Consider the following 13,929-nt stretch of genomic DNA (forward strand, 5'->3'; position numbering starts at 1 on the left):
TGCAGAGGGGCGGGCGCTCAATCCCCGGCCCCGCCGCGATAAAGGCGCATGCGCAGAGCGGCAGGTGCTCAACCTCGACCCCGCCGCGACAAAGGCGAATGCGCATGCGCAGAAGGGCGGGCGCTTACCCCCCCGCGACAAAGGCGAATGCGCATGCGCAGAAGGGCGGGCGCTTACCCCCCCGCGACAAGGCGCACGCGCATGCGCAGGGGTGGGGGCGCTCAAATCCGCCCCCCAGGGGCCGGTCCTCGAGGAGGAGCGCCGTCAATCAATAGGGAGCACTTCCTATGTGCGGGGCACTGTACTAAACGCTTGGGAGGGTGCTATACAACAGGGTTTGCGGAAGCGTTCCCCGCTCACGAAGAGTTTACAGTTTACAGGAAACAGACATTAAAATAAATGGCTGACAGGGGCATAAATGCAGTGGGCCTGAGCGTGGGGAGGCGAGCAACTGCTTCAAGGGTTCAAGGACTCGGTTTGGGGGTTCCTACCTCTGGGCCTCAGTTTCCTCATCTGTGAAAGGGGAATTAATAATAATCTCTTATTTGATTATGTTGTCTTGTTTTGGTCCGTCTGTCTCCCCCGATTAGACTGCGAGCCCGTCATTGGGCAGGGATTGTCTCTGTTGCCCAAATTGAACATTCCAAGCGCTTAGTAGAGTGCTCTCCATATAGTAAGCGCTCAATAAATACTACTGAATGAATGAATTAAAATACCTGTTCTCCCTCCTACTTGGACTCTGACTCGCAGGCTCGTGCTCTATTCATTAGGCCACACTCTTTCTCCCCCAAGAGCTGTAACTAAACTAGTCTACCGATAAGAGACTACCGATCGTTTTTCATCGATGCTGTCCGATCCCCCGACGGCATTTATGAGCACTTACTGTGTGCAAGAGCACTGTACTAAGCGCTTGGGAGAGTACGATACTCTCCCACCGGAGTCGTGTTCGGAACTCTCGCTTTCCCAGTTCTTTTCTGTCGATTGATATTCGAAACGCAGAAATCCACATTTTTATTAAAGACAAGTACAGAGTGGTAAAAAAAAAATATAAATATAAAAGCCCCACGCACCCAGCTTCAAAGCCAACAACCTAAATTGGTTTAATCTTGAAGTGTAATCCGATTAGACTGAACACTAAACACTTCAGGTCCTGAACCAGGTAGTAGAAAACCCGTAAGCCTTCGGGATCCCTAGAGCAAGAGAGCACAATAATTCGTGTTTAGTTCCCGTAACAAAAAGTTAACCCAAACAATTCCGCGAGGAGAAGAAAAAACTGAAACAAGCTACCCTAAGCTTTCAAAGGGCAGATATAAAGGCTGAATTCTACAAGAACGAAAACACACAGACACTCACACCCCCGCCCCCCGACCTCCACCACTCCCCACGCCACCCCAACAAGAAAACTTTTCTTTTGCAGGAGCAAATGTCTAAAGATTCTTTTAAATCTGGATAAATCTTACCTCTAACTCACGTCACCTTAAAGTGTCCCAATTTTTCTCCATCAAAATTTCTGTATTTCGCCACGGTATGAATTACGCACAGCGTAACGGCTTACCTTTGAATTTTACTAAATTAACCTCAATTATTTCCCAGTGTGATTACGTGTTTAGAAGCAATAGTTTTTTAATCCCTACTTGATTTCTACGAGAAGGAGCTTCCAGAATAATCAAGACTATTCTCCAATTGGACCCTTCTTTTATATCTCGGGATTCAGAAACGTTCTAATCCTTCTACATCTCTGGCACCAAGAACAGGTCCTGGGGACGCCTCTATGAAACAAAGCCCAACAAAATGTCCTCTAGAAACGACAGGCCTCACAGGTAAAGCTGGCAGGTGAATACCTGTGCAAAAATGTGGATTTTTTAAGTTCCCCTCTAAGATTCCTGGCATGCATTTGCAGTTGGGCTATATTCCTTCCCCGAATGGTCCTGAAAGCCCGGGAAGGGAAACTTTCCCGGGGCTTGTTCCTGGCCTGGCACCCTGCCGGTTTGTCACTGTCACGGCCTCCTGACTTCTTTCCCAAAGCAACAGCAGGGTCCCCCTGAGGTAAGGGGATCAATCAGCCATATATGTCCCCGTATTTAAGCGTCTCCCTTGACCTCCCCTTTGTCCCACTAACCCCCTCCCCCTTATCCTCAGAATTGGCGGGGCTCAAGTCGATGTCACCCGGTGAGCCTGCCCCCTCATCTGGGGATCTATGGGGCCTGTCAGTGTCCCTCCCCTACGGTAGAGGACACGCCCTGTGGGCCCTGTGCACACTGTCCCCGAGCCTTCCTCTCCCCCGAACCCCCTCCGACAAACAATACCGATGCGAGCAAGGCTCACTATACTCACTTGGATTGATTCACATCAATAAGGGAGCCGATTTTGGACGTGGTGAAAGAAATGTGTTCATCGCCGATGACGATCTCCAGTTCCTAGAAATGTTTTTAAAAATGGTCGAGAGAAAGTCTGAATTAGTCTGACCGGTCAACTTGGTGACAACGGCCTCCCTGAGAGCATTGGAGCTACCTCAAACCACTGTCTTGGCCCCAGAGACTCTCTCTTGCTTCCTCCCTGTATTTTTTTTTCTTCCCAAGTGTGCCATTCATTCATTCATTCAATAGTATTTATTGAGCGCTTACTATGTGCAGAGCACTGTATTAAGCGCTTGGAATGGCCAAATGGGTAACAGATAGAGACAGTCCCTGCCCTTTGATGGGTTTACAGTCTAATCGGGGGGGGTTGCCATTCAACCCTCCCCCACCACTGGTGGCCTAAACGTGTAAATAGACCAAAAAGAAGAACTGAAACAAATACCTAATAGTCTACTCCAAACCGCTTTCAAAAATGCATTTTATCATTATGATGATCAGAAATAACCGGCTTACCTAATCAGCGTCTCGCCCAGAAGTGGGAACAGAAGCCTGAGATGCCAAGGAGCGGCTCACCCGTGTTCCCGGCAAGTTTTACAATTTCGGGAAAGTCCCTGGGTGTAGCTGGCATAAAATGAGCAACAGCATGGCCCCCTGGAAAAAGCATGGGCCTGGGAATCAGGGGATCTGGGTTCTAATCCCAGCTCTGCCAATCGCTTGCTGCATGACCTCTGTGCCTCAGTTCTCCTGTTCTCCCTCCTACTTAGACGGTGAGCCCCCTGTGGGACAGGGACTGTGTCCAACTTATTTAACTTCTGCCTACCCCAGCACTTAGCACAATGTTTGACACATAATAAGCACTAAATATCATTTTAAAAAAAGAGAAAAAAATGGAAATTCCAGGAAGCCCAGCAGGCAACAAGGCAACAGTTTGATAAGATTTTCACCTGCTAAGAACCCTTGGAGACCAGTACAGACATCCTGGGGAAGGGTGAGCTCACGCCTACCAACTTGGTTGCATTGTACTCTCCCAACCACTTGGCACAGTGCTCTGCACACAGTAAGATACTACTTAAGATACCAAGAACAATAAATACTGTTGATAGATTGGCTGGAAAGTCTGCAGGGACGGATTCTGTAGTTCTCTCCAGAGGCCCTGTTCCACTCTCAGGGTCTGAGGGGGAGGCTGGGGAGAAAAATCTAGGAAGAGGGAAGTGGGGTCCAAGACCTCCCTGCCCCCCTGACCATTCCTGGGAATCTGGGGGAGTCTGGCCCGAGCGTTACACAAGAGCTACTAACTCAATCACCCTGGCTCCACACATCCTGTCCCATAAAAACAAAACACGAGATCATCTCATCAACGTGTGTAAAAATGCCCATGTCAAGTTTATCACTGTATCTATAAATGCTGTACATCTGTAGGGGAACGAGGGCTCTTTATGTAACAGATGCCGGACACTTTTACTGGCAGGTATTGTGGCCACCAAATATTTTCCAGCCCTCTTCCTCAAACCTGTAAAAGCGACCCTGCGGTCTAAAGAATGGCCCGTCCCGGCCTCGGGTCAAATGCTGTGTGCCGGGCTCATTGCCGGAGTCCCAGTGGAGAAGGAAAAACAAGGAAGGGACAAGACTTTAGTTACTTCCATTTTAGATTAAAGCGAAGACACATTTCAGGGTCACCTGATTTTTAAGATTTCTCTGGCGTAGAAAAGTTACTCGATACGAACCTGCCGGCCGACTCTGTCCGGGGGAGGCCACAGAGCGTCGTCTTCCTTTGTGATTTCGCTATCGTCGATTATTCTCTTCAGTTCCTCCATCACGCTCTTGTGTACGTAGGCCTGCAAGCCAGTGAGAATACACATCTCGGGTAGACGTCTCGGACAAATACCGGGCAAATGCCCAACACAGATATCAGTCTGTCGATTTTCAGATTTCTCTGAAGAAACTAGCCGCGGGGGGGGGCGGGGGTGTCCTCGTTCCGAAGGAAAAGAGGGCTTGGAGAGGCGATGGGTTGTCAGATTAAATACAGCGTGAGGATTACGGACAAAAAAGGACGCTGGGCTCCCTTGACGGAGCCCACGTTCCACGGGGGTTATAATACCGGTTCTCTGTCAGCTGCCGGATGCATGTAGCCCGTTTCTTCTGTCACTCCACTGCGCTCTCTCCAGACCTGTGTCCCTTCTGCATTCCCCCCGCTGCCCGAGGCTCCGTTCCCTTGAAACACTCAATAGCTACCCCTCCCTTTATTCATTCATTCATTCAGTAGTATTTATTGAGCGCTATGTGCAGAGCACTGTACTAAACGCTTGGAATGAACAAGTCGGCAACAGACTCCCTCAGCCCCACAGCACTTGTGTCCCTACCCGTAATTTCTTTTCACGCCTGTCTCCCCTCCTATATTGGAAGTTCCTCGTGGACATCAGGAAAATGTAGTTTAAGATGGCGAGCCCCATGGGGGATCTGATTATCTTGTATCCTCGCCAGTGCTTGTACAATGCCTGGCACAGAGTAAGTGTTGAATGCCATTGAAAAAAAAATAAGCGCCTCAGTGACCTCGTCTATAAAATGGGGATTAAGACTGTGAGCCTCACGAGAGACTGCGTCCAACCCGATTTGCTTGTATCCGCCCCAGCGCTCAGTACGCTGCCTTGCATAGTAAGCGCTTAACAAATACCACAATTCTTCTTATGAGTCTACTCTTTGACCTTGTGTAAGTCGCTTCATTTCTCGGCGCCTCAGTTTCCGCAGCTGCACAATGGGGATTCAATACCTGTTTTGTTCTCTCTCCTACTGAGACTGTAAGCTCCTCGGGGGATAGGCGCTGTGAACTCAACTGCAAAGACTGAGAACACCCAAACCCAAGACCCCGCACTCTCCCCAGTTTACAGCCGCTAGCGACCACGCACTGAAAATGGGGAGGCTGACAGAGCCATCTGATACTGCCCCTCGGCAAGGAAAGCTCCGACACACTTATCGTCGCCCAAAATGAGCATCTGCTTTCTGAGAAACCATCCTCGTCCCGCCATCGACCATCACTTGTTTCTCTGAGTGACGCTAGCAACGGGAATCTGAGCACAATGGACTGATCCAGGAGGAGCACTGCGTTACAGCCTCACGTCCTCGTAAATAACTTCGACGGGTGACGATGCAGGACGGAAACGGGCTAAACAACAGAATGGGAAAAGCAGGATTCTCGAAAAGAGCATACCTCTTTCCTGATCATGACATCATTTTTGTAATTACTGTTGTTGGCGTATCTCAACTTCCCTGTTGGAAGGAAAAATAAAACATTTCACAATGGGTAAAATTATTATTCTGGTATTTTTCTCACAGCATATTATGTGCCGAGCTCAGTGCTGGGGGAGACAAAAGATCAATATAAAGCGCAAGCACTTAAATATCCGGCCCTCTCACATTTACATACATTTCCATCTGTAATTTATTTTCGGTTCAATCTTCCCCTCTAGGCTGTAGGCTCTTTGTGGGCAGAGGTTGTCTATTTACTCTTTTGTCTCGTACTCTCCCAAGAGTTGAGTTCAGTGCTCTGCATAGTAAGCGCTTAATAAATATCGTTGATTGAACGATCAGATGGACTTAGCCTAGGTGGAAGTCTGCAATCTCCAGAAGTCACCTAGCTAATCATATTTATTGTGCCTGGGAGGGTCCAAAAGAACCCCTAAAGGGGACGATATACCTTAGGCACCCGCAAAAAGAAACAATCCCAAATTGAGCTGCTCTGAGGTGGCCGAACAGAAAATGTTCGCGTTGCATCGGTGCTGACCGGCGATCGATGGATCGCTTGCTGACAATCAATCAGTGGTATTAATAGAATAATCATCCCTTCCGCGTCACCTCCGCACTCGGATCTGCGTTCTTCGGACTTCTGACATTCGCCCCATCCCCATTTTTAAAAACTACATATTATAAATTACTTCCTTATTCATATTCAGGTCCGTCTCCCCCTCTAGACTGTAAGTTCGTTATAGACAGGGAATGTGTCTGCTGAGTCTGTCGGACTGCCCTCTCCCAAGCGCTCAGTACAATACTCTGCCCACAGTAAGCACTCAATAAATACTTCCGATTGATAGCAGTACATACAGAGCACTGTATTAAGAGCCTGGGAGAATACAATACATCAGAGTTGGCAGACTCGATCCCTGCCCCCAATGAGCCGACGGGCTAGAGAGGGAGACAGACATTAATATCAATAACGTATTTACAGTGTACAATGTACAGCTACGTACTTAAGCGCTGTGGGGATGGGCAAGAGCCCCTACACTTGTTTGTTCGTTCACTCAATCGCATTTATTGAGTGTTTACTGGGTGCAGAGCTCTGTTGCCAAGACCCATTCAACAATAAACAGTGGTACTCCCCGCCCACGACGAGCTCACAGTCCAGAACGGGACGGGACGGACAAACATCAACCCACGAGAATAAAATTAGAGAGAGGTACATGAGTGCTTTGGGGCTTGGAAGGGGGGGAAGAGCAAAGGGATAAATAAAATGACAGATAGAGACATCAGTGCTGTGGGGCAGGGAGGGGGGAAGAGCAAAAGGAGCGAGTCAGGGAGACGGAGAAGGGAGTGGGAGATGAGGAAAAGGGGGGCTTAATCTGGGAAGGCCGCTTGGAGGAGATGGGCCCTCAATAAGGCACTCGGCCCGCGTCACGGTCACTCATTCAATCGCATTTATTGAGCGCTGACTGTGTGCGGAGCACCGAGCTAAACGCTCAGGAGTATGGCTTAACAATAAACAGACACATTCCAGCATGGCCTAGTGGCTACAGCCCAGGGCCTGGCAGTCTGCAGGACCCGGGTTCTAATCCCGACTCCGCCGCTCGTCTGCTGTGTGACGCGGGGCAAGTCACTTCACTTCTCTGGGCCTCAGTGACCTCGTCTGGGAAATGGGGATGAAGACTGTGAGCCCCATGTGGGACCACCTGATCACCTTGTAATAATAATAATCACAATGTTGGTATTTGTTAAGCGCTTACTATGTGCCAGGCACTGTTCTAAGCGCCGGGGTAGATAAAGGGTAATCACGTTGTCACTCGTGGGGCTCATAGTCTTCATCCCCATTTTCCAGATGAGGTCACTGAGGCCCAGAGAAGTGAAGTGACCTGCCCCAAGTCACACAGCTGACAGGTGGCAGAGCTGGGATCAGAACCCACGACCTCTGACTCTTAAGCCTGGGCTCTTGCCACCGAGCCACACTGCTTCTTTCATTCACTCATTCAATGGTATTTATTGAGCGCTTACTCTGTGCAGAGCACTGTACTAGGCGCTTGGAAAGTACAACTGGGCAACACAGCGAGACAATCCCTGCCCCACAACGGGCTCACGGTCTAGAATGATAATAATAATAATAATGTTATTTGCTAAGTGCTTATTATGTGCCGGGCACTGGGGTGGATAGAGGGGAATGAGGTGGTCCCATGTGGGGCTCACACTTGTAATCCCCATTTTACAGATGAGGTCACTGAGGCACCAAGAAGTGACCTGCCCCGAGTCACCTGGCTGACAGGTGGCGGAGCGGGGATTCGAACCCAGGACCTCTGACTCCTGAGCCCGGGCTCCTTCCCCTAGAAGGGGGAACTAGAAAGACAACAAAAGAAGGAGACATCGTGACAATAAATAGAATTATAGACTGACCCCTGCGTTAAGAAAACAAAGAGAACAAGAAGCCGGGGCCCTTGCGCGTGCGAGGCGAGCGGGGTGAACACTGCGCTGCGGGACCTGTCATTCAATAGTATTTACTGAGCGCTCACTATGTGCAGAGCACTGGACTGAGCGCTTGGAATGGACAAATCGGTAACATTCATTCATTCAATAGTACAAATCGGTAACATTCATTCATTCACTAGTATTTACTGAGCGGTTATTATGTGCAGAGCACTGTACTAAGCGTTTGGAATAGACAAATCGGTAACATTCATTCATCCATTAGTATTTATTGAGCGCTTACTATGTGCCGAGCACTGTACTGAGCGCTTGGAATGGACAAATCGGTAACATTCATTCATTCAACAGTATTTATTGCGCGCTTACTATGTGCCGAGAACTTTACTAAGCGCTTGGAATGGTCAAATCGGTAACATTCATTCATTCATTCATATTTATTGAGCGCTTATTATGTGCCGAGCACTGGACTGAGCGCTTGGAATGGACAAATCGGTAACATTCATTCAATAGTATTTATTGCGCGCTTCCTATGTGCCGAGCACTGGACTGAGCGCTTGGAATGGACAAATCGGTAACATTCATTCAATAGTATTTATTGCGCGCTTCCTATGTGCCGAGCACTGGACTGAGCGCTTGGAATGGACAAATCGGTAACATTCATTCATTCAACAGTATTTATTGCGCGCTTCCTATGTGCCGAGGCCTGGACCGAGCGCTTGGAATGGCCAAATGGGTAACAGACAGAGGCGGTCCCTGCCCTTTGCCAGCGCTTAGAGCAGGGCTTGGCGCACGAGGGGGCGCTTGGGGCCATCCCATCGTCACGACGAACGAGTGGGTGGTTCCCTCGTTCCCCCGGGGGGTCGGGAGTCACCGGGTGCTGCGCGCCGGGGCGGCCCCCGCTCACCGTCCGGCCGGAACTCGAACTCCAGGAACTCGTGGCCGAACTTGCCCTTGTGGCCCACGTAGTAGCGCAGATAGAAGTCGCTGGCCATGCCGGCCCCCGGGCGGCGCCTCGGCCCGATCGATCGATCGATCGACCGATCGACCGACCGATCGCTCGCTCGCTCGCTCCACCGGCTGACCGGACCGCCCGCCTCCGGCCCCTCCGCCGCGCGCTCCGGCACGTCACCGGCTCCGCGACGGCTCCGCCCCCCCCCCCGACGGCGCGCTCCGTGACGTCACCGGCCGCCGCCCTGCGCCTCTCCACGCGCCTGCGCCACGGCCGGCCGGGGCTCCTGGAGGGCGGGGGCGCGGGAGTGAGCCTGCGCCGGGCCGGGGCTCCTGGAGAGCGGGGGAGCGGGAGTGCGCCTGCGCCGGGCCGGGGCTTCTGCAAGGCGGGGGAGCGGGAGTGCGCCTGCGCCGGGGCTCCTGCTGGGCGGGGGGCGGTACTGCGCCTGCGTGGTGGTCTCGGCCTGCCTCCTCACGGCGAAGCAAGGCCCAAACCCACTTCATGGCCATGGGCTCCACCCCTTCGTCTCTAATTCTAGAAGCGGCGTGGGGCAGTGGCAAGAACCCGGGCTTGCGAGTCAGAGCTTTATGGGTGCGAATCCCACCCTGCCAGTTGGCAGCCGTTTGACTGTGGGCAAGGCACTTGACTTCTCTGAGCCTCACTTTTACCTCATCTGTAAAATGGGGGTGAAGACTGGGAGCCTCACGTGGGATGGCCTGATGACCCTGTATCTCCCCCAGCGTTTAGAACAGTGCTCTGCACAGAGTGAGCGCTTAATGCCAACATTATTATTATTTATCTATTTAGATGCTAGTGATGCCAGTCTACTTCTTTTGTTTTGTTGTTTGTCTCCCCCTTCTAGACGGTGAGCCCATTGTTGGGTAGGGATAATAATAATATTGGTATTTGTTAAGCGCTTATTAGACAATCAAAATATGGTTTAAAGTGATTATTGATGCTGCTGTTCTTATCGTGAAGGATTCTGTCAAGGACTATTTGACCTTATCTAGTGGTCATCCTTGACTTTGGGGACATTTTTGAGACCATTTACCTTCCCAATTTCAATACCAATTTGTGCCAGGTTAGAACAGAAAGCATATTATTCAGGGGAGGGAAAAGGGAAGAGGTCAAGATAGTGCAGTCATAATATATTTCTGAGGTTGATCCCCCTGCGGGCCTCATCGTTGGCCCGGCCCTGTCTTCCTTGTTGCTAGGGGGGCAGGCAGACCTGGAGGGGAAAAGTCTCGGGGGCAATCAGGTGGGCTTATTTTACGGTATTTATTACGTGCCGGGCACTGTACTAAACGTTGAGGGAGATACAGGTTAATGAGATTGGACACAGTACCTGTTCCACGTGAGGCTCAGAGTCTCCATGCCCATTTTACAGATGAGGTAACAGAAGTGCAGAGAAGTTAAGTGGCTCGCCCGAGCAGACAAGTGGCGGAGCCAGGATTAGAACCTTCTGCCTTCCATTGCCGGTGTTCTATCCACTGTCGATCAATCAGTGGTGTTTATTGAATGCTTCCTCCATACAGGGGGAACACATTCCAGGGAATTAGCAGGCACCTTCCCTGCCAGACTAGAGGACCAGGCCATGACTCGATGGCGGCCGAGTTCCCGGGTCAGATCGGACGGCCAGATTTGGGGCAAGTAAAACCAGAACATTCAACCTGCCTGGACCGGAGCAATCCCCGCCACAGTCCCTTCTCGGTGCCTCGTGCCAATTCGGTCTTTTGCAGATTTGAACCAAAAAATACGTTCTCCACATTTCCCAAGTGCTTAGTACAGTCCTCTGCATTCAGTAAGTGCTCAATAAATACTATGAATTTAAGACGAAAAATACATTTTCCACATTCCCACACTTCCCAAGCACTTAGGACACCAGTTGGACCCTGGGGGTTACCTTTGTAGTGGGTTATTAATAATAGAAAGAAGAATAATGGAATTTGTTAAGCGCTTACTATGTGCCAAGCACTGTTCTAAGCGCTAATGATGATGGTATTTGTTAAGCACTTACTATATGCCAGGTGCTGTATTAAGTGCTGGGGTGGATAGAAGAAATCAAGTTGGACACAGTCCCTGTCCCATGGGGGGCTCACGGTCTCAATCCCCATTTTACAGATGAGGGAACTCTGAGGCCCAGAGAAGTGAAGTGACTTGCCAAAGGTCACACAGCAGAAGAGGTTAACTGCATTGCTCGTCCTCGGTCCACCTGGGGCTGTAGGCCCAGCGGCATCTGTGATTCTCCGAAGAAGGTATCTAACCCCCCGGGGCTAGGAGGTCAAGTTTGAGGAGCCCAAGGAGAGTGGGAAAATGACACTGTTAAACTCTAAATCGAATGACTCTAGAACTGAATTCGCACCCGGACCTCAAAGCCGACTCAAATTGTGAACCCCTTGAAGGCCAGGGACTCTCCTCCCCTGCTCTCTCTCCTACTCTCCAGGCTCGTATCACCTCCTGCCTTCGGGACATCTCCACCCGGCTGTCCGCCCGCCACCTAAAGCGCAACCTGTCCAAGACGGAGCTCCTTATCTTCCCTCCCAAACCCTGTCCTCTCCCTGACTTCCCCGTCACTGTGGACGGCACGACCATCCTTCCCGTCTCACAGGCCCGCAACCTCGGTATCATCCTTGACTCCGTTCTCTCATTCACCCCACACATCCAGTCGGTCACCAAAACCTGCCGGTCTCACCTTTACAACATCGTCAACATCCGCCCTTTCCTCTCCATCCAAACCGCTATCTAAGTGGTACGATCTCTCGTAATATCCCAACTGGATTACTGCGTCAGCCTCCTTTCTGATCTCCCAACCTCCCGTCTCTCCCCGCTTCGGTCTATTCTTCATTCCGCTGCCCGGATCATCTTCCTACAGAAACGCTCCGGGCATGTCACTCCCCTCCTCAAAAACCTTCAGTGGTTGCCTATCAACCTTTGCACGAAACAAAAACTCACTCTTGGCTTCAAAGCTCTCCATCCCCTTGCCTCCTCCTACCTCACCTCCCTTGTCTCTTTCTACTGCCCACCCCGTACATTCCGCTCCTCTGCCGCTCACCTCCTCACGGTCCCTCATTCTCGTCTGTCCTGCTGTCGACCCTTTGGCCCACGTCCTACCACTGTCCTGGAACGCCCTCCCTCCTCACGTCCACCAAACTAGCACACGTCCCCCCTTCAAAGCCCTACTGAGAGCTCTCACCTCCTCCAGGAGGCCTTCCCAGACCGAGCCTCCCTTTCCCTCTGCTCCTCCTCCCCTCCCCATCGCCCCAATTCCCTCCCTCTGCCCTGCTCCCCTCCCCGCCCCACAGCACTTGTACATATTTATCATTCTATTTATTTTATTAATGGTGTGCATATATCTATAATTCTATTTATTTTGATGCTATTGATGCCCGTCTACTTCTTTTGTCTTGTTGTCTGTCTCCCCCCTTCTAGACTGTGAGCCCGTTGTCGGGTAGGGATCGTCTCTGTTGCCGAATTGTACTGTCCCAGTGCTTAGTACAGTGCTCTGTAAGTGCTCAGTAAATACGATCAGATGAATGACTGTCCGGTTTTCACCCGTGTACAGAGTAACTGCTTAGTAACTACCGTTACCTCTTCTCTGCTAATCGTATTTAATCGTATTTATTGAGCACTCACTGTGTGCAAAGCACTGTGGTAAGCATAGGTTGACTCTTCTCATGGTCCCGTTGCAACCGGAAATGCTCCGAGCGGGGCCCGTGTCCAGGGGCAAGTTCTCTACTGCGCCAAAACTGATGGAGTTTCATTTTCGGATCAAGATAAAAACACCCGTTCTCCTTCCCGTTTAGGTTGTTTTTACGGGAGCTCTTGGTGTTTAATAGAAACCGTTATTATTAGCATCACTAATAGTAATTAATAGGGCTTTTCCAAGAAGCATTTCTTAATGGTATTAATTAAGTGCTTATTATGTGCCAGGCAGCTAAAAGCTAATCATCCTGGACGTCGACAGTGTCCCACCTGAAGCTCAGAGTCTTAATCCCCATTTTACATGGGTGGAAACCGAGGCACAGAGAAGTTAAACGGTTTGCCCAAGGTCACCCAGCAGATAAGTGGCAGAGCCAGGATGAGCTCCCAGGTCCTTCTGATTCCACACTAATAATGTGGGTATTTGTTAAGCGCTTACTATGTGCAGAGCACTGTTCTAAGCGCTGGGTATATATAGGGTAGTCAGGTTGTCCCACGTGAGGCTCACCGTCTTCATCCCCATTTTACAGATGAGGTCACTGAGGCCCAGAGAAGTGAAGTGACTTGCCCACAGTCACACAGCCGACACGTGGCAGAGCCGGGATTCGAACCCATGACTTCTGACTCCCAAGCCCGGGCTCTTTCCGCCGAGCCGTACTGCTTCTCAGCGTGCACTAGGCCATGCTGTTGCTCATTACGGCTGCAGGAGATCGGGCCCTAGTTAGAAGGACGTTAGAAGCACAGTGCGGAAGCGTAAAGGTCCGGGCCCGGCATTTGCCCCCTTCTCTCCGAACCGTCTCAGCTGCAGCCCTGCCTCCGGTTTCCCAAGGCGATCCAGTTCACAACACCTCTTCACTCTGTTTTTTTAGGAGGAGCCGAAGACTGGATACGCGATTCTGCTTCCTACCAGATCCTTATTCTCCCTTTTATACCCTCCTGAAAGATAATGGGTATTTGTCTCTGCTCTCAAAGTGTAAACTCCTTGAGGCCAAGGATCACTTCTAACTAATTCTCTTGTCTTCCCCTAAGTGCTGGCCTACGTGGAGTCGAGGAGGACTTTAGACCGGCTCTCTCCTCTCATTTCTTCTTTCTCAGTCGATCGGTCTTCACCCCCCACTGACGAACATATCCGTTGATTATTTATATTAACGAGCGTCTCCCCCTCTAGACTGTAAGCTCCCCGCGGGTAGGGAACGCGTCTACCAACTTCACTGAAGCAGCAGCATGGCTCAGTGGAGAGGGCGC

The 13,929-nt window shown here is 50.7% G+C and overlaps 1 protein-coding gene across 1 annotated transcript; it reads right to left on the reverse strand.

The window, feature by feature from the left end:
• Positions 1–981: 981 nt before the first annotated feature.
• On the reverse strand, positions 982–9,137 carry MAGOH (mago homolog, exon junction complex subunit). Its single transcript, XM_001508603.5, has 5 exons — positions 8,941–9,137; positions 5,563–5,621; positions 4,082–4,192; positions 2,335–2,417; positions 982–1,190 (listed from the first exon to the last, which is right to left on the reverse strand). The coding sequence occupies exons 1-5, from the start codon at positions 9,026–9,028 to the stop codon at positions 1,091–1,093; spliced, it is 441 nt and encodes a 146-aa protein (XP_001508653.1). The 5' UTR covers positions 9,029–9,137; the 3' UTR covers positions 982–1,090.
• Between the last annotated feature and the right edge of the window lie 4,792 nt (positions 9,138–13,929).

The sequence above is a fragment of the Ornithorhynchus anatinus genome, chromosome 17 (genome assembly GCF_004115215.2).
Source record: "Ornithorhynchus anatinus isolate Pmale09 chromosome 17, mOrnAna1.pri.v4, whole genome shotgun sequence".
In the NCBI taxonomy this organism is placed as follows: domain Eukaryota; kingdom Metazoa; phylum Chordata; class Mammalia; order Monotremata; family Ornithorhynchidae; genus Ornithorhynchus; species Ornithorhynchus anatinus.